The following is an 18,489-nucleotide window of genomic DNA, read 5'->3' as shown; positions in this document are numbered from 1 at the left end:
CCTGGAGCATCAGTGGCTTCTGACGTTCTTCTGACACGGGCTGCGTGTGTGTGCTGCTGTGCACACACACGTGCAGGGGATGTGATACTGCATGGGCACCCCTTCAGGTGCCTGCATGCTCACAGACACACACACACACACACACAACCAGCTTTCCCCTTCTCCCATGAAACTGTGGTGGAGAACGTGGAACTAAAGCTCAGGTGCTTCTTATGCCAGTCCTAAACACACATGAAAAGGGAATCGATTATAGTTTTCATAAGCCTTGGTACCCTCATAGGGAAACCCACTCTGCTGTCCTGGAGAAACAGATGAGGAAATGGCAGGGAATGAGAAGAAAAGAGGAGGTGAAGTAAAAGCAAGTAGATGGCAGGGGGAGAAAAGAGAAAGAAAGCAGCACAATGACCTTGAGCTGTAAGGATGGTTGGTCACACCTCTTGAGATGTGTACACATGACCTTCAGGACTCGTGTCTCCCTCTGTAGCTGCATGTGGATACCAGGATCCTATCACCACCTTATCCTTTACCACATTCATTCATTCATTTTAGTGACTATAACAAAGAAACAGACTAACAGATCTAGAGAACAAATCAGTGGTTAGCAGTGGGGAAAGGGAGGGGAGGGTCAATAAAGGAGTAGGGGATTAAGAGGTACAAACTTTTATGTATGAAATAAGGTTCAAGTATATCTGTACAACAGAATATAGCCATTTTTTTTTCTTTTTGCTTTTTAGGACCACACCTGCAGCACTATGGAAGTTGCCAAGCTAGGGGTCAAATCAGAGCTACAGCTGCCAGGCTGTGCCACAACCACAGCAATGTGGGATCAAGGCTGCATCTGTGACCTACGCCAGAGCTCACGGCAATGCCGGATCCTTAATCCACTGAGTGGGGCCCAGGATCAAACCTGCATCCTCATGGTTACTAGTCAGGTTTGTAACCATTGAGCCATAATGGGAACTCACTTCACCATGTTTAGACAAACAATGGAGAATATGGTCCATGTGTTAATTCACCCATGTATCCTCAAGTCCACTGCATGGTTGAATGAATGAAATAAGATCCTGAACCTTCAAATTCCCAGGACAGGTTATTCTTGTTAAATGAATCCCATTTTGCTTGTCTTTCTGTAGGAGTCTGTGGACCTCTGGCTTATAGAGCAGACTGTCCAGCAGGTGCCAGGCTGAGCCTCATAAGGAATCAGTGTTCTCCATACAAGTCTCTTCCCTGACCCTATCCCTGAAATCCTCATTCATTTTTTTAAAATTCTGCAGCATTTCATTCTCTTAAGTCTAAGAGATTCAGCCAATATATCTGGGAGAGGAAACACAAAGAGCTCTGGCCAAAATTTATACCTCAGTCTGAAGACATATGTAGGGTCCTTTCCTAAGACAGGACATGTATCTGGAGGGCAGAGAATTCTGGTTACCTGGGCAGTAAGAGAGTGGACACAAAAAGAACAAGATAAGAATCCAGGGGAGGAGTTCCTGTCATGGCACAACATAAATGAATCCAACTAGGAACCATGAGGTTTTGGGTATGATCCCTGACCACGTTCAGTGGGTTAGGGATCTGGCATTGCCAAGGGCTGTGGTGCAGGTCACTAGATGTGGCTCGGATCTTGCATTGCTGTGGCTGTGGTGTAGGCCGGCAACTGTAGCTCTGAGTCAACCCCTGGCCTGGGAACCTCCATATATGGTGGGTGTGGCTCTAAAAAGCAAAAAAAAAAAAAAAAAAAGAATCTGGGGAACTAAGATGGATTGTGCTTGCTACTTAGTTTTGTTTCAGGATTTCATGGCCAGTGATGTTCCTTTGCAGCAGAAGTATTTTTGCCCCAGTTATTCATCCTCTGGCTCCTGGTCCTTCCTATTTTGGTACCTGGGAAGCTAGAGACAGCTTGGTGTCTACTTTGCCAACTCAGCAGGAGAGCAGCTGCATTCAGGCCACTGCCAGACTGTCTCCATGTGTGCTCATCACCAAGCAGGTGTGCGCTCCCCAGATACACCTTTTAAGATGATAGTGTCATCACTCAGCAGTGCCCAAGGACCTGGAGGGAAGAGTGGGGGGAAAGGCTAATTGGTTTCAACCCAGCTCTCTCACTGCTCCTGGTACCCAGGCTTTCTTTACCTGTTGTGTTTCAAGTCCTCTCTCAGCTCTAATTGTCCCCTCCAAGGAATTTAATTGAGTGGAGGGAGGGTGAGACTGTGAGTTGGGTTACAGCTGTATGCCATTTTCTCACCATAAGACACAGGTAGACATAGGAGCTCTGGGTTGGCATCCGTCATCGTGCCGAGGTTCTGGGTGGCAAGGGAAAACCACCACCATGGCCTCTATCGCCTTCCCTCTCCCATTCGGACTGACATGAAGTTGAACTAAAGCCTAAATCACACCCTGTTTCTTGATACCTCTTAGGCTGCTGTGGTATCTGGAGTTCCCTCTGTGGCGCTGTGGGTTAAGGATCTGATTGCTGCAGCTTGGGTTGCTGTGGAGGCCTATGTTCGATCCCCAGCCTGATGCAGTGGGTTAAGGATCCGGTAGTGCCACCGCCGTGGCGTAGGTCACAACTGCAGCTCGGGTTCCCTCCCTGGCCCAGGAACATCCATATGCCGTGGGTGCAGCCAAAAAAAAAAAAGTGTCTGATAATCCTCTGACCTTTCAGATACTGTTCTTTGGGATGGCTATGCTCTCCTTTATGAATTATTTTTATGTGTTTCCCACCCTATTACTGAACTGGTTCTGCTTGATTTCCTGGTTCACTCTTTAATTTGGTGGCACCTTATTTTATAGCCCACTAACTTTGTTGAAAATAAATTTACTTGTGCGGTTAGTATTACTCATTTGATAACGTAAGTGCCATATTCGGGTGCAGTGAAGGCAGAGTCAGCCCTGTGCAATTACAAGGTAAATAGATGATGGGTTTATTTTATCTGCTAAGCCCACAGGGGTGACAAAGTAATTGCTTTTTGACCTATTAAGTGTACCTACCAATAATCTGTAGGGGAATCGGTTATGTAGTTAGTACTCGCCAACCCCCATTTTTATACATGTTTTAAAGATTACATGGTCTTGGGTAAATGTCAGGCCGGATTGCAGGAGCCATTATGAGTCGCTTCAGAAATGAACCACACCCAGCCTACATCTAGCCAAAGGGTTGGAAGGCAGTTCTAGAGTATCTTGGGGGATGGGGAGACACCCACATTCTAAATTCAAACTAACGCTTTTATTTTTGCTTTGCCCATGCATTCAATAGGATGGAGTAGGAGAGGTATGGGAGAAACAGCATGTGCCCTCTTAGAGACCAGCCCTCTTCCATTAAAAAAAAAAAAAAATTAGAGTGGAGCATTTACTTGGTGCTAGAAAACATTGACCATGGACATAAGAGCACCTAGGACCAAGCCCTTATCTCCCAATAGAAGGTCACTCATAATAACTGTAAATACCCTCAAATGACATGGTCAATGTTCTCTTGGACTGAGTGATGTGTGCCAAAGCTAAACTCATATCTGTGAGCTCTGGTCTCCTCTTGACTCATAGACCGTGTGTTTCCTTCTCACCCTAGACCGCTCTCTGTGAATGCATGCGCCCCAGGTCACAGACACGCAGAGAAGTTCACCCATATTTTGTCATTGTACGTGGGTCTCATGTCTTCCCTCAAAAAATATTTTTAAAAAAATACTTTGCAGGGCAATAGGACTTCTTAAAATAAGGAAATTAAGGAGTTGCCTATTTTTCCTTGAAAAATGTTCTATATTCTTTGCAAAATTGATTCAAGATTCCATTACATGGTAAGCTACCTTAATGCCATTAAGATATCTGACTAGCATCCCTTTGATTTATACAGTCTTTTAGAAACATGATTACTGTGTGAAAAGGAGTCCAGCTTGTGGCTCGCTGCATTTGTCATTTTCTCTGAGCAGTAGCTCCAGAGCTTCCAATAGCATTTCATTGTGTGTCCTGGGGTGGCTCTTTGGCTCCGTGCCCATGTTGGCCATTTAGGATTTCCCTTGTGTCTTGCAGGTATTGAGAACGCCAGCGACATTGCTTTGTACTCAGGCTTGGGAGCTGCAGTCGTAGCCGTTGCAGTCCTGGTCATCGGCGTCACCCTTTACAGACGGAGCCAGAGTGACTATGGCGTGGATGTCATCGACTCTTCTGCATTGACAGGTGGCTTCCAGACCTTCAACTTCAAAACAGTCCGTCAAGGTCAGCGGCGTAGGGCCCTCCACCACCACCTCCTCAACGCCTGGGACTACGCTTGATCAGGACCCTGGAGTTCTTTGGTCCTGTGCAAGTGTAGCTCATGGCACTAGGAGCCGCTACCAAATTGTCACCACACATTAGGATACCAGGTTCGCTGGAGTAGTCTAACTGAATCCTTGGCTACTGTTAGGATCAGTTGGACCTCGATGTACTATTATCAGCATTTCAAATGAGGCATTTCCATCTTCCATACATAGTGACTGTAACAAGTTACTTTATCTCAGCATACCCAGGTTTCCATTTTAACAAGCCTGTTTTGAGGATGTATATTTAGTTAACTGAGATACTGATTATTCAAGGCTAAGGACCAACTGCTATACCATATAGATTTATTAGGTGGAGTCATTTTTGTTGTTTCTCTTTTAAACAAGTAAAGGTATTTAAGAGGATCTTTGATGGGCTAGTTACCCAGGGGAAAAAAATGAAATTCCCAGCCTAAATGACTCTGCTCATGCCAAGTTGAAGCAGTCTTTTGTCTTGGGGGAAGGAAAACTCATCATATCAAACTATACCAATACTCATTTTTATTTATTTCATTAAAGTATAGTTGATTTACGGTGTTGTCAATTTCTGCTGTATAGCATAGTAACCACGGCATATAGATACACACACAGTTTTTTCTCATACTGTCTTCCATCATGTTCTGTCCCAAGAGATTGGATATATTCCCTGTACTGTAAAGTAGGACCTTGTTGCTTATCCAAAATTTGTATGGAAACACAAGAGACCCTGAATAGCAAAACCAGTATTGAACTGGAACTGGAGGAAGCAGGCCCCTGACTTTCAACTATCCTACAAAGCTTCAGTCATAAAAACAGTATGTTACTGCAGTTCCCATCATGGCTCAGCAGTAACAAACCCAGCTAGTATCCATGAGGATGCAGGTTCAATCCCTGGCCCCGTTCAGTGGGTTAAGGATCCAGCATTCCCGTGAGCTCTGGTGTCGGTTGCAGATGCAGCTCAGATCTGGTGTTTCTGTGGCTGTCATGCAGGCTGGTGGCTATAGCTCTAATTCAACCCCTAACCTGGGAACTTCCATATGCCTCAGGTATGGCCCTGAAAAAAAAATTAAATGAAGAAAACAGTGTGATACTGGCATGAAAACAGACATATAGATTAATGGAACAGGATAGAAAGCCCAGAAATAAACCCAAGCACCTATGGTCAACTAATCTATGACAAAGGAGGCAAGAACATACAGTGGAGGAAAGATAGTCTCTTCAATAAGTGGTTCTGGGAAAACTGGACAGCTACATGTAAGAGAATGAAATTTGAACATTTTCTCACACCCTACACAAAAACTCAAAATGGATTAAAGACCTAAACGTAAAGCCAGATACTATAAAATGTCTAGAGGAAAACATAGGCAGAACGCTCTCTGATGTAAACCACACCAACATCTTACTTGATCCACCTCCTGGAATAACAATGCTAAAAACAAAAATAAACCAATGGGACCTAATTAAACTCTAAAACTTTTGCACAGCAAACGAACCCATTAAGAAAATGAAAAAGCTCACAGAATGGGAGGAAATCTTTGCAAATGTGAGAACCCACAAGGGCCAAATATCCAAAATAAACAAACAGCTCATACAATTCAACAACAACCCACCTAATCAAAACATACTCATTTTTAAAACAGACCGTTGTTTAATTCTCTTATACAAACCAACTCTATTCCTGATTGGGAGATGGGAATGAGATATAGGTGGCTTTTATTTTAGAGAGAAAAAAAATGAAACTTTCTTCTGTGGATGCGGTTATCTACCTTGACCCTCATAGTCAACATTGTCACCTATATTTCTGTTGATTGCTTGGCAGTGGTGCCTGCAGCACAGGACAGGAGGTCTCAATGCTTGGCAGTGATTGCATAGGGACAGGATTGTGAAGTGGTAACCCAAGCATGCTAGAAATTGGGAGCTGTCTGCGAAACAATGCTCAACTCCTTACCACTCCATTCTGGCACCTCGGCTCCAGGCCCGAGTCTGGTGGGTCTCAGAAGGGGATGGATCCACTCAATCTGGGCAGCGAGCTTAGTGTATCTTATTTAGTTATAAATAAAGCCAATGAAGAACTGATCTTTATACTGTGGAAGGAACTAGACCTGTATTTCCATCAAATAATAAGATACCAATGTCTTGGACCATGACACTTGAATAGAGAGGATATACATTAGTATATTGAGAGTATAGTAAGACTGCTTTGTACACAAATTGAGAGGCATTAAAGTCAGACCTGAGTCCAGTGTTTTTTTTTTGTTTGTTTGTTTGTTTTTTATGGCTGCATCTGCGGCATATGGAAATTCTCAGGTAGAGGGTCAAGTCAGAGCTGCAGCTGCCGGCCTACACCACATCCTCAGCAACGCCAGATCAGAGCTGTGTCTGTGACCTACACCACAGCTCATTGGATCTTGAGTGAGGCCAGGGATCAAACCTGCCTCTTCGTGGATACTAGTTGTGTTTGTTACTCCTGTGCCACAATGGGAACTCCCGAATCCGGATTTTCTATAGGAGCTAGTTAATCAATTATCCCCTCTCAGTCTCAATGTTAATAACTATAAAATGGGGGTACTAACATCTATCTCATGGGGTTCTTATGAGGGTGAAACTACTTCAAGTAACATGGGTTGTAAACCCTTGGCTTATGGAAGGTGCTCAATAAATGTAGTATCTCACTCTTGAAGCTTATTGTTTTCCTCTTACCTTGGCATGGGAGGCCACTGAGTTCCAGAGAGCACCAGGCAGCAGGTGACAAGCATGGTGCCCTGACCTGAACATTTTGGGGATGTTGAATTGCATAAGCTGAAACATACCTCCTTACCATGGAGCTTCTCAGAAGGTATATGTGTTGTAAATTTCTAAGAGTCTATGTACCCTTTCCAAATTTACCATTTTCTTTGACCAAGAATCTCATAAAACTAGGGATACAAGCAGAAACCCTTTATTAAAATCCTACACTATCCCATATTCATGGTGAGGCTCTATCTTACCTAGATGCCCCATGATCTCAGCAACATCCATTCTTGAACAAATATGGCTGGAGCCCCAGGAAAGTGAACAATGAGACTTAAATAGAAGGTCATCCTTAGAGTACAGGGATGTCAAAAAGGACATCCATAGAGGAAATTGGAGTCATCAAGGGACTGTTCCTGATCAGATGTGCATCAAGCTGGCCAACTTTCTTCAACCATGGACTCTATTGTCATCTCATCATCAGGCATTTTAGACATAAGTCCAACTCTAGGGAAAGTGTTTTGTCTCTTGACTTCATGTAAGATAGGATCTTCCAAGAAAAACCAGAAATTAAACTTCAGAAGGTGAGGGCTTGAGATAAAGTAGCCAGGAGATGCAGGGACCTGCTTTTCAATAAACTCCCCCTCCAATCTCTTTCCAAATGGGAGATGGCTCTTCAGTTCTGCTCCTCATCTGGGAAGACCATAACCCAGAGTACAGCTGGTGCCTGTAGAGTTCAATGCAGTTCTAGTAAAAAAAAGCACAGTTCCTTATTAAGTCTGGGTCTTGGCACAAGAGCCTCATATAAGAAAAAAATTCATCATCAAGGTGCCTTTAGATCTGTAAGGTTATTTCATCTCATTTTACACCTCCTCTGTGATTTTGGATTCTTAGAACATCAGAACAAAGAGGTGGGAAAAGTCAGGTTTATAGATTTCCTGCTGGCCTTGTTACAAATTAGGAAAATGGAAAAACAATAGAGGCTGATACGCTGTGGCCCAGAATTGCAACATTCTCAAAAAAACAGCATACTTGAAAGATTTCTGTCAGGGCCCAAAGGAAAATTGTTTTTGATACAGTGTGGGTCTCAGTTTGAGATGTCACATTGACGGACTGATAGGGATGGGAGGTTGGGGACTGTGGGTTATCTTGTTATTTACTAATAAATGAGATTATGTCATCACAAGAAACTATCACAGCATTGCTTTTTTAATAGTTGGCAAAAAAAAAAAAACAACTAGTAAGCCCCAGCAGATGAGAAAGTCCAATTTCTCATGTTTTTGTAAGGATTTTTTTCAATTCCCCATTTGTTTTGAGTCAGAAAGGGAACCATTCTAAGCTGTTCCCCACGTGGAATCTGAGTCCGTCTCTGTGTGGTACCCTCTTTTGCTCCCAGAGTGATGTATGCCTTATTAGAGCAAATTGGCTCCTCAGTCGTGGAGCAGTTTGTTCCCTGACCCTTTGGTTCTGAGGACAACACATCATTTCCTCCCCTAGCTCCAGAAACTGCCCGCAGTTCCACATGTGATGTGCTGGCACCCACACCACCTTGGTGATAAACAGTGTTATCTCGTCCCCATGCTGTGTCATCTCTTGCCATTTCAAATGAACAGATGTTATTTTTGCTCCAAACTGGATTGCAAAAACATCTCCCCCCTCCCTTTTGCCAGTTAAAATAATCCCATAAACAATAACACCTGAGTTAGTTGCCTGGGAGAATGCCAGAAATGCTAGATTTCATGAAAGAAGCTCTGGTCAGTGATGATTTGGGTTGACGGCATTCAGGAAATTGATTGTGAAAGAACTCCCGATGCCCAGGCTCTGGTCATTGATGATCGACCTATTAGAGGTGCTGTGGGTGCCCAAGCTGGCTCTGTAGGGCTTGCCCTGCCCAGAGCACCTGGCGAGCATGCATTGTAGTGTAGTGAATAGAGGGACGGGGGTAAGGAGTAACTGTGATGCTTTCCACCTTCCAAGTGACAGATTAGTTTTCTTTGACCAGGTAACTCCCTGCTTCTGAATCCCTCCATGCAACCAGACCTAACAGTCAGCCGAACGTACAGTGGGCCCATCTGTCTGCAGGACCCCCTGGACAAGGAACTCATGACGGAGTCGTCACTCTTTAACCCTCTGTCGGACATCAAGGTCAAAGTACAGAGCTCATTCATGGTTTCCCTGGGTGTGTCGGAGAGAGCCGAGTACCACGGCAAGAACCATTCCGGGACTTTTCCCCATGGAAACAATCACAGCTTTATGACAGTGCATCCCAGAAATAAAACACCCTACATCCAGAATCTGTCATCACTTCCTACAAGGACGGAACTGAGGACCACTGGTGTCTTTGGCCATTTAGGAGGGCGCTTAGTAATGCCAAATACAGGTGGGTGGTAAGTGTGCGTTTGTGATTTTCTAGAGTTTGTTGGAACATATCTACATAAGGATGTCATGTAAGATTCATTTTTAAGATGTTGACTATCCCTGTGCCAGAGCAACAAACACTGGTTCTCTTAAGGAGCTTGATTTACACAGCACACCAGAGCCGAGGGTGAGAGTGGATTTTGCCATCTTCTTCTCAGCATGGACCAAACACTCCGTTGAATGCCCAGTTGGACTTCACAGCAGCCATATTGACTTTAAAGGTTTGGCTGGTGCCCAACATTTAACCCCCCTTGAAATATATTTCCTAGGACATGATCAGGAAGCACTGAAAACATTCTTTGACCTGACCAATAGATATCAGATTCATAGTGAAGCATGGTTTATGTACTAGTCAATTTAGTGAAATGACTCAGTAACTGAGCTAATAAACACCATCAGTGGCCATCAGCCTTGCTGTAATATTCCTTTATGATGAGCAATGATGAAGGTTTCTCTTTTGAATTCCAGCTTCAGTTCCGTAACTATGTAGTTCTCAAGAGTGTTTTCTACCTCTTGGTTGGGAGAGAGATTTTCTTGATCTTTTGACAAGGGGTACAGCCCACATCACTTGGGAAATGACACATCTAGAACCTAACCAGATGGAGGAAGAGAACAATCTCTCCTTCAGTGTCTGAGCAATGAGATTTAGGTAACTCTCCAAATCACCACTGTTGGCTGAGAGGAAAAGAAATACACCAGACCTGCAGGTATTATTAAAGAACTGGATAACGTCGAGGTGTGACCAGCAGGGCCTTGGCAGATTTATCTGTTGAGAAGAGATGCTTTCTAAGTATGGAGATTTTTTTCCACATCCCACATTTGAACTTATACAAGAAATTCTATTCTGCTAACTTACTAAGTAGCACAGTGACTTGAGCCTGCAGTTTGTTCCAAGCTGAATGTGTTGTCTTCCTATACCAATTGCTTCCTGAAAATTGTCATTTCAGGCAGGTGGCCCTCCAAGGCAGCCCTGGTAATGATTTAATTTGCTAAACTTCCAATTCCCTTAATCTCCTTTGGTAGGTATTTTAGCACATAGTAAGAAACTTCATTTAACTATGTCCGTGTGTTAGCATGTGTGATGCTGGTCTCTGTGAAGTGATAATGGGCAGACAGGAGATCCAGGCCAATGAGAAGGCAGCCATGTATACCAAATACCCTTCTTGTAAGAATCTGTACGTTGGAAGTCTGGGATCTATTAAAGGAAAAGTAAAAAATCCAAAGCCTGCCCTTTCAAAGAGAAGAGTGTATATATATATATATATATATGCACATATATATATGCACACACATATACATATATTTGTGTGTATGTATATGTGTATATATGCACACACATATACATATATTTGTGTGTATGTATGTCAAAATTATATGAAGTTGCACATTGAGTTTTTGTACACTTATCCCCACTTTCTTACCTAGTGCTTTGTACACTTATCCCCACTTTCTTACCTAGTGCTTAGCACTTAGGTGGCTCTCAATGGTTACAGGTTGAATAAATTGGCCCACATTCCTCTTCTTTCCCATCCTCATCTCTCTGTGTCTGTGTGCATAGTCATACATTTACACACATGTGGAGGAAGTACCAAGATCAACCCATTTATCAGCTATGTTTAATGTTCATCAAGTAAATATTTAAGTAAACAAGATGAAATCTTGATGAAGCAGATTTTTTTCTTCCTTCCTTTCTGACTTGAGAAGCACAAAGGTTGAAAATTCCAAGGTCTGGTAGATAGCACCATCCATGATCCCCAAGCAGTTCCTGTTAGGGGGGTTTTCAGAGCTCCAAACAAGCAGCCCTAGACAAGATTGAAGCTGTTCACTGGGAATGAGTTTGAGGAAAGATAAGCATGGGGAATTGAAACATATGCTCTGTTATTTGCAGAACATAAATGTAAAGCATGCCCTGGGGAGCTAAAGTCTAACGAGTGAGCAGAAATTAAATTGTTCTCATGCAATCCATCCCAAATTATTTTAGGGTACCTGGCACTGGTTTGTGAGAAAGGTTGGGGTGGTCCTCACATTCTCAAAATCATTTATTATGCAAAATATGAATAAAGCAGCTCAGGTGGTTCTGTTGTCATATCATGGAAAATGCTGTCAAGGTAGCAGGTGGAGCTTGGGGGAGAGTATATTTTTCTTTAATCAGAGATAACTGGTAAATGACATGTTGAAAATGGATATTTCTCTAGGGAACCACAGTCATCAAGATTTCTCACAGAGCCATTCACTCTTCATAAAGTGTGACTTGCCAGCCATACCATCACCCCATCACCTTCACCTCTATGACTTTTTCAGTTTCCACCTACAATTTACATGTTTAGGGAAGAAAGGTCTGTTTGAAGGATAATCATGCCATTTCTGATTGAAGGAAATATGAAATCATTGAAAGGCCCAATGATCCTATAGATTCAGGGTGAATTTAGGAGTATTATGAATAATGGTTCAATCTAAACACTAGGAATTAAGCTGTCTTGAAGAGAATGAGATGTGATTCACCCTACAAACAGCCCTTTCTCAAAAGTCCACACGTATATTTATGCTGAGTTGATAAGGGAATTGACTGTCAGGCCCTGATGATCTGCAGAAGATAGCATGTCTCAAAGCCTGGCTTTAAAAAATTCGTACTTGCTTCGGCAGCCATATGGCCTCTCTGCAAGGATGACATGCATATTTGTAAAGTGTTCCATATTTTTTATGGCACAAAGGAACTTATCTACAAAACAGAGACAGACTCATGGACATGGGGAACAGACTTGTGGTTACCAAGCGGGAGGAGGGAGTGGGATGGACGGGGAGTTTGGAAGTGGTAGAAGCTGTTACATTTAGAATGGATCAGCAGTGAGGTTCTACTGTACAGCACAGGGAACTATATCCAATTTCCTGGGATAGACCATGATGGACGATAGTATAAGAAATGGAATGTGTATACATATATATGCATGTATGACTGGGTCCCTTTGCTGTGCAGCAGAAATTGGCACAACACTGTAAAATATAATAAAGTGAGTTTAAGCCTTTAAAAAAATTCAAAATTTGGAAGCCTATTCATTCTCTGCCAGGTTTTGTGCTACATGATCATTGCTTTATTTATTTATTTATTTATTTATTTATTTATTTATTTATTTTGGCTACCCTGTGGGATGTCTTAACCCACTGAACTGGGCTGGGAATCAAACCTGCATCCTGGTGCTGCAGAGACATGGCTAATCCCGTTGAGCCAGAGCAGGAACGCCCCATTATTGCTTTTTTTTTTTTTAAATACACCATATGATTTTATTTGAAATTGTAGAAAAGACACACTAATCATCATGTCAGAAAGCAAATAAATGATCATTTGGGTTGGTGATCGAACGGACTTCTTAAAGGATACCAGGGAACTTTTTGAGGCAGTGAAATTGTGTTGTATCTTACTGTGATGGTGGTTACATGAAGGTATACATTTGTCAAAAAAATCATCAATTTGTATCCTTAGCATAGGTCCATTTTATTGAATGTGAGTTATACATCAAAAGAAAAAAATAGAAAATGGGAGGACAGTAAAACTATTCTTCAGTGTTAATTGCCTAAGATAGCATTGTTTTTTGTTTTTTGTTTTTTTTCCTTTTTAAATGGCCTCACCCTTAGGATGTGGAAATTCCCAGGTCAGGGGTTACATCGATGCCAGATCCCTTGTCTAGCGACCCAAGCCACTGCATCCAGATTCTTGACCCACTGTGCCTCAGCAGGCGCTCCTAGATGGCATTATTTCTTGATGATCCATTCCTGTGCCTCTATATCCAAAGAATAGGGCCTGAATATCTGCTGTCATTCATGGACTAGGTAGTCTAAAAGGCCACAGAAAGTGTGATGCTAAACTAAGAATACAAAATGTCTAGGGTGTGTATCCAAGCTGACATCCACACTCACTGAATATCATGTATATCACAACTTCTCTTCCGCAGGAGGGAAGGATGTAGTGGAGGTCACTGCGTTTGGCAACTGTATTTAAGGGAGAATGGGCAATTAAAGGAGGGGCCTGATCAGAGGCTGCTAAGTATGGCAATTATAGTTCTCCTGCTATTGACACTAAGGTCCAGACTATAAATGGATACCCTTGCTGAAAAGCTGTACGCAAGATTTCAATGGGCCTCATTCTTTGTGCTGGTGAAAGATACTGATGATAACTAGCGTGCTCCTGAATAATGTTCATAAATGCGAATCACAAAATAATGTGTTTTGCAATGAGTCTTGCATTTCTTGATTCTATAGCAGCTAACAGGCTCATAGACGGGTATTGGTAAAGCCTGCCACCTCTAGATTTAAGTGATCATCAGCAACCTGAAAGCTTTGTGTGATTACATTAGCTCTAATGAAAGGAGAAAAGGTGAGCAAAGCATTCTTCAAAGAATAGGTGGACACCCTGAAATTTTATTTGATAAAGATCTTACTGTGTCTATATTTCCTTTCTTTGTACACACAAGGAGCTACATTAAAGAGAATCTCTGCCCTTTCTGGACTCTTTCTCTTGGCCAAAGTGAAATATTTACTTCACAGCATTCAGGGAGAAAGAGGGGAATTTTCACATGCAGGGGATGTGCGCTCCTGTGGCTCCCCTCCCTTGGTTTATGTGATTTTACTGCACTAAGTCTACTGAGTTGTTGTTGTTGTTGTTTTCAATTTGGCGTTGATAAGAATATGGTTAAGTCACCTTTAACCTTAACCTTTTCTAGCTTCTCTTAGCAAATAGTGTCTGTGCAACAACCTCTAACTTCCTAAGCCTAACCATGTTTTTCCTTCTCCTGTTTTCTTGACAAAATACACTATTCCATTGATCACCTCCTAAAACTTACTTCAAGATGCACCATTTAGAAGACCATACTCTAGCACAATTTAGATGGCTCACCCATTATCTTAGCTACCTTTTCAGGAAATGAGTGGGAAGCAACAAGATAAATACATTTTTTAATTTGAGAGCAGATAAACTCTTACATTCTCAGATATGTCTGATCCTGTCTGGTCTCAGGATATCCAATCTTAGAATTTTTTAAATGCTAGAAAGACTTTTTATTTTATTGAAGTATAGTTGATTTATAGTGTTGTGTTAATTTCTGCTATATAGCAAAGTGATTCAGTTATATATATATATATATTCTTTTTCACATTTTTTTCCATTATGGTGAACCACAGGGTACTGAATGTAGTTGTTATGCTATACAGTAGGACCTTGTTGTCTGTCCATTCTATAGATAATGGTTTGTGTCTGCTAATCCCAAACTCCCAATCCATGTCTCCCCCACCCCTTCCCCTTGGCAACCACTAAGTCTGTTCACTAAGTTCATTTGTGTCATATTTTAGATTCCATGGATAAGTGGTATTATATGGTAGTAGAGTCTTTTTGACTTCCTTTACTTAATGTGATCATCTCTAGGTCCAACCATGTTGCTGCACGTGGCATTATTTCTTTTTTATGGCCAAGTAGTATTCCATTGTTGCACCATCTGTTGATGGACGTTTAGGTTGTTTCCATGTCTTGGCTATTGTGAAGAGTGCTACCATGAACATAGGGGTGCATGTATCTTTTTGAATCACAGTTTTGTCTGGATATATGTCCAGGAGTGGGATTACTGGATTATATGGCAGTTCTATTTTTACTTTGTTGAGGAACCTCCATATAGTGGCTGACCAGTTTACATTATGAAAATTTTAAATGAAAATCTGAATACACAATTGAATAGCATGCCATTCTTTACGTCACTTTAAGAAAGGGTGTTTTCTTGTCATTTTGGACTTTATAAACTTTGTCAGGATTGTGATATCATAAATTGCTGTGAGGAGGTCTCTCTTTGAGGGCATCAGTGAGGTGCTTCAACATAATTGTAGACTCTTTAAATAATCTCTTGGCTTTGTCTGTTTCAGGGGTGAGTTTACTCATTCCACATGGTGCCATCCCAGAGGAGAATTCTTGGGAGATTTACATGTCCATCAACCAAGGTGAACCCAGGTAAGAGACAGAGAAGGATGACACATTAATGATATCTTACATATGAAATGGAACTCGTGCAGAAAATCTGAACTTATTAAGACAATGCTCTAATAAGACAGTAAGAGTGAGAGAATGAGCTACTTGACTGTATAGAGAGAAAATCTAATTGCAAAACTGTTGGCTGTACATTGGCAGGCAGCCAACCCAAGTCACTGACATCTAGACAGCACACACAGACACCAGTAAATCAGTAGACAGGGCATAATCAGGGTCTCTCCACAAACACCAACTGCCTCACAGAGCCTTCCTCTCAAAAGAAAAATATATCCCTGGAGGCCTTCTCAGGTGCCACACATTCAAAAGGCAGAGAATAATAGATCTGTGACCTTTTAACAGAAGATCTGCCCTAAAGCCAAGAGACAATTTCATAGGTAGTTTTCCTCAAAGAAAAAAGTTGTCTATGTTTCAATAACTTTCAGGTCTGACAAATTTCAGCAGCATTAAATTCAATTACGTGAACAAATACAAATCTTGTTGCATACTCTTTTAATGAAAGCAGTTGGTTATTTTTCTAGTGCAACTATAATATTTGTAGAAATGTTGCCTTCCCCCACACAAGATAAACTGAACTCCTCTTTAGAAAGCAATTTCTCTCATCAACTGCATCTATACCTCTGGCATTTGCAGTCATAACATCTTGGTTATTTTAGAATAGATTTTGTTGGTGTTAGCAAAAAAACGCATGAAGGAAAAACAGTCAGAGAAACAGATGGTTTGAACAGATTTTGATAGCTATCTCCATAAGAGGATTTGTTGGTACCCAATGGTTTTAACTTTATGCTCTACAGGGCTTGAGAAAAATGGCAGAAAATGCTCTGCTAGTTGGCACTCTTAGAGGATTTGCTTGTAAGCTGTGCTATATTTCAGATTCTTGTGTTATTCCCTCAGTCCTGGAGACCCAGAGTCCTTGAGTTGTACACCTGAAAACATGCTATTTCTTAAATATCTTCACTTGACAAGTAAGGAAAACCAAGGCACACAGAGGATTTATTCCAAATCTCAATTAAGCAGAACTAAAAATGGAGTTCTCTGGATGAGAGTCACCTCATTTTCTTCTCTGATTGATTTATTTAAGAAATTGTACCTATTTAAAACTGCCTCTTGCAACAGGACCTCTGCACCTTGTTCTCTTTATGGTAATCAGTCCACTAAGGCTGAGGTATGCTCTTTCCTCTCCAAGCCCCTCCCAGTGTCTTCCACCTCATTACCTAAGAACCAACCTAGGGCTGGTTCACATTTTCAAAGGCATCTAATGCATAGCTCACCTCAATCCTCTTCTCTTACTAGAAACTTCTTCTTAGGAAGTCAGAGCTAGGAAGTGTCCAAATGCATCAAACATACAAGGGCTTAAATAAAATGGCTCTCCCAAATGTAGCAAATATCACTTGGGACATCCTGTAGTTGTTTAAAAAAAGAGAGAGAGAGAGAGAAATATATAAAAACTCATTGGAGCCCAAAGGCTTTGCAAGATAGATTTGGCCTCATGTGATCACCCCATGTAGCCTTGTAAGCTCCATGTTAGTCAGTTTGGTTTATCAATATATGTTTAAGATGCAAGTTCAATTGTTGCCATATAGGAAGCAAGAACATTTCATCCAAGACTTGTGATCAATGAAGTGTATGCATTCCTCTCTATTTAATTGAGGATTAAATACAATTGTAGAGCGCACACATTTCTTCTCAGGTTGTTGAAACCTTCCCAGGTGTACCTACTGCTCAAGGAAATGACTGGCCACTAGGCTACATCCCACCTAATTTGTGTGGCTATTTTCACTCCCTATTGAGGAGCCCAAGCCACTAAAAATAGCCTTTCGGTTACTTTTTTTTTTTTGCTTTGTAAGGTCATACCTGAAGCATATGGAAGTTCCAAGGCTATGGGGTTGAATCAGAGTATAGCTGCCGGCCTACACTACAGCCACAGCAATGTGGGATCCAAGCCACATCTGCAACTAACACCACAGCTCATGGCAACACCAGATCCTTTACCCCACTGAGCAAGGCCAGGGATTGAACCTGCGTCCTCATGGATACTAGTCAGGTTCATTACTGGTGAACCACAATGGGAACTCCCAGTTACTTTTCTGAAACTCAGGTAAATTATTTTCCATCCCTGCCAGGTGGCTACTCAGATCTAAGTTCTTCAGTTTTTAATCCTGTGATTAATCAAGAGAGACGATTTAACTATTTAGAATCCCCTTTTCTTTGAAAGGTCATTTGAAAACCTATTTTCATCTTAACAGTGTCTGTCATTCTGAACTTGTGCTCACAATGAGACACATTTCCTCTGAGTTCGTAGAGCTGGAAAAGCACTGCTCTGTTCCTTTCACGGTTCTCTTTTTTAGTTTCGAGTGAGAATTGGGTTTCCTGACTCTGTTATCTCCACACACACAGAATTACAGGGGGATCCTCCAAATAACAATGTTATGCTGTGTTTAGTCTGTCCCATTGTCCTGTTGATGATACATTTCTGTTGCTCCTTTCTGAGTGACATCCCTGGGGTAGCAGGGCAATGATTTAGTGAAACTGTAACAGACATCACTGATCCAGATTCTGTACCAGATTCCTAGGGATAGGGCTGTGTGGGCTGAACCATAGACTCAAACCAACCCCCTGTGTTCAGATAGTCTCAGGTGGATCTTCTTACTGTTTAGGTAAGGGTTTTGTTTGTTTGTTTTTTGTCTTTTGGCTTTTCGGGGCTGCCCCTGTGGCATATGGGGGTTCCCAGGCTAGGGGTCCAATTGGAACTACAGCTACCAGCCTACACCACAGCTCAAGGCAACTCCAGATCCTCATCCCACTGAGCAAGGGCAGGGATCGAACCCGCAACCTCTGGTTCCTAGTTGGATTTGTTTCCGCTGCACCACAATGGCAGTAAGGTTGTTCTTGTCTAAATTGAATGTGCCCTCTATCTCTTGGGACTTCCTACTTGCACCCAGGAAGCTTCTCAGAGGACACTTTACTTTCCATAAGTGGAATAATGTCACTTTCCTTCCTCAGTGTCCCTGCTCTGTCCACACTCTTGGACTTGAACAACCCTTCTAATGAATCTTT

General features: G+C 41.9%; 1 protein-coding gene across 1 annotated transcript in view; it reads left to right on the top strand.

Moving 5' to 3' along the window:
• Nucleotides 1-18,489, top strand: part of UNC5D (unc-5 netrin receptor D) — a 258,218-nt gene that overhangs the window by 175,657 nt on the left and 64,072 nt on the right. Inside the window, exons 9-11 of the mRNA XM_047770238.1 lie at nucleotides 4,018-4,203; nucleotides 8,995-9,372; nucleotides 15,312-15,396. Of these exons, the coding sequence (XP_047626194.1) occupies nucleotides 4,018-4,203; nucleotides 8,995-9,372; nucleotides 15,312-15,396 (649 nt within the window). The remainder of the gene's footprint in view (nucleotides 1-4,017; nucleotides 4,204-8,994; nucleotides 9,373-15,311; nucleotides 15,397-18,489) is intronic.

The sequence above is a fragment of the Phacochoerus africanus genome, chromosome 3 (genome assembly GCF_016906955.1).
Source record: "Phacochoerus africanus isolate WHEZ1 chromosome 3, ROS_Pafr_v1, whole genome shotgun sequence".
Taxonomy (NCBI): Eukaryota; Metazoa; Chordata; class Mammalia; order Artiodactyla; family Suidae; genus Phacochoerus; species Phacochoerus africanus.
The sequence above is the reverse complement of the archived record's forward strand: the minus strand, read 5'-3'. Positions and strand labels throughout refer to the sequence as shown.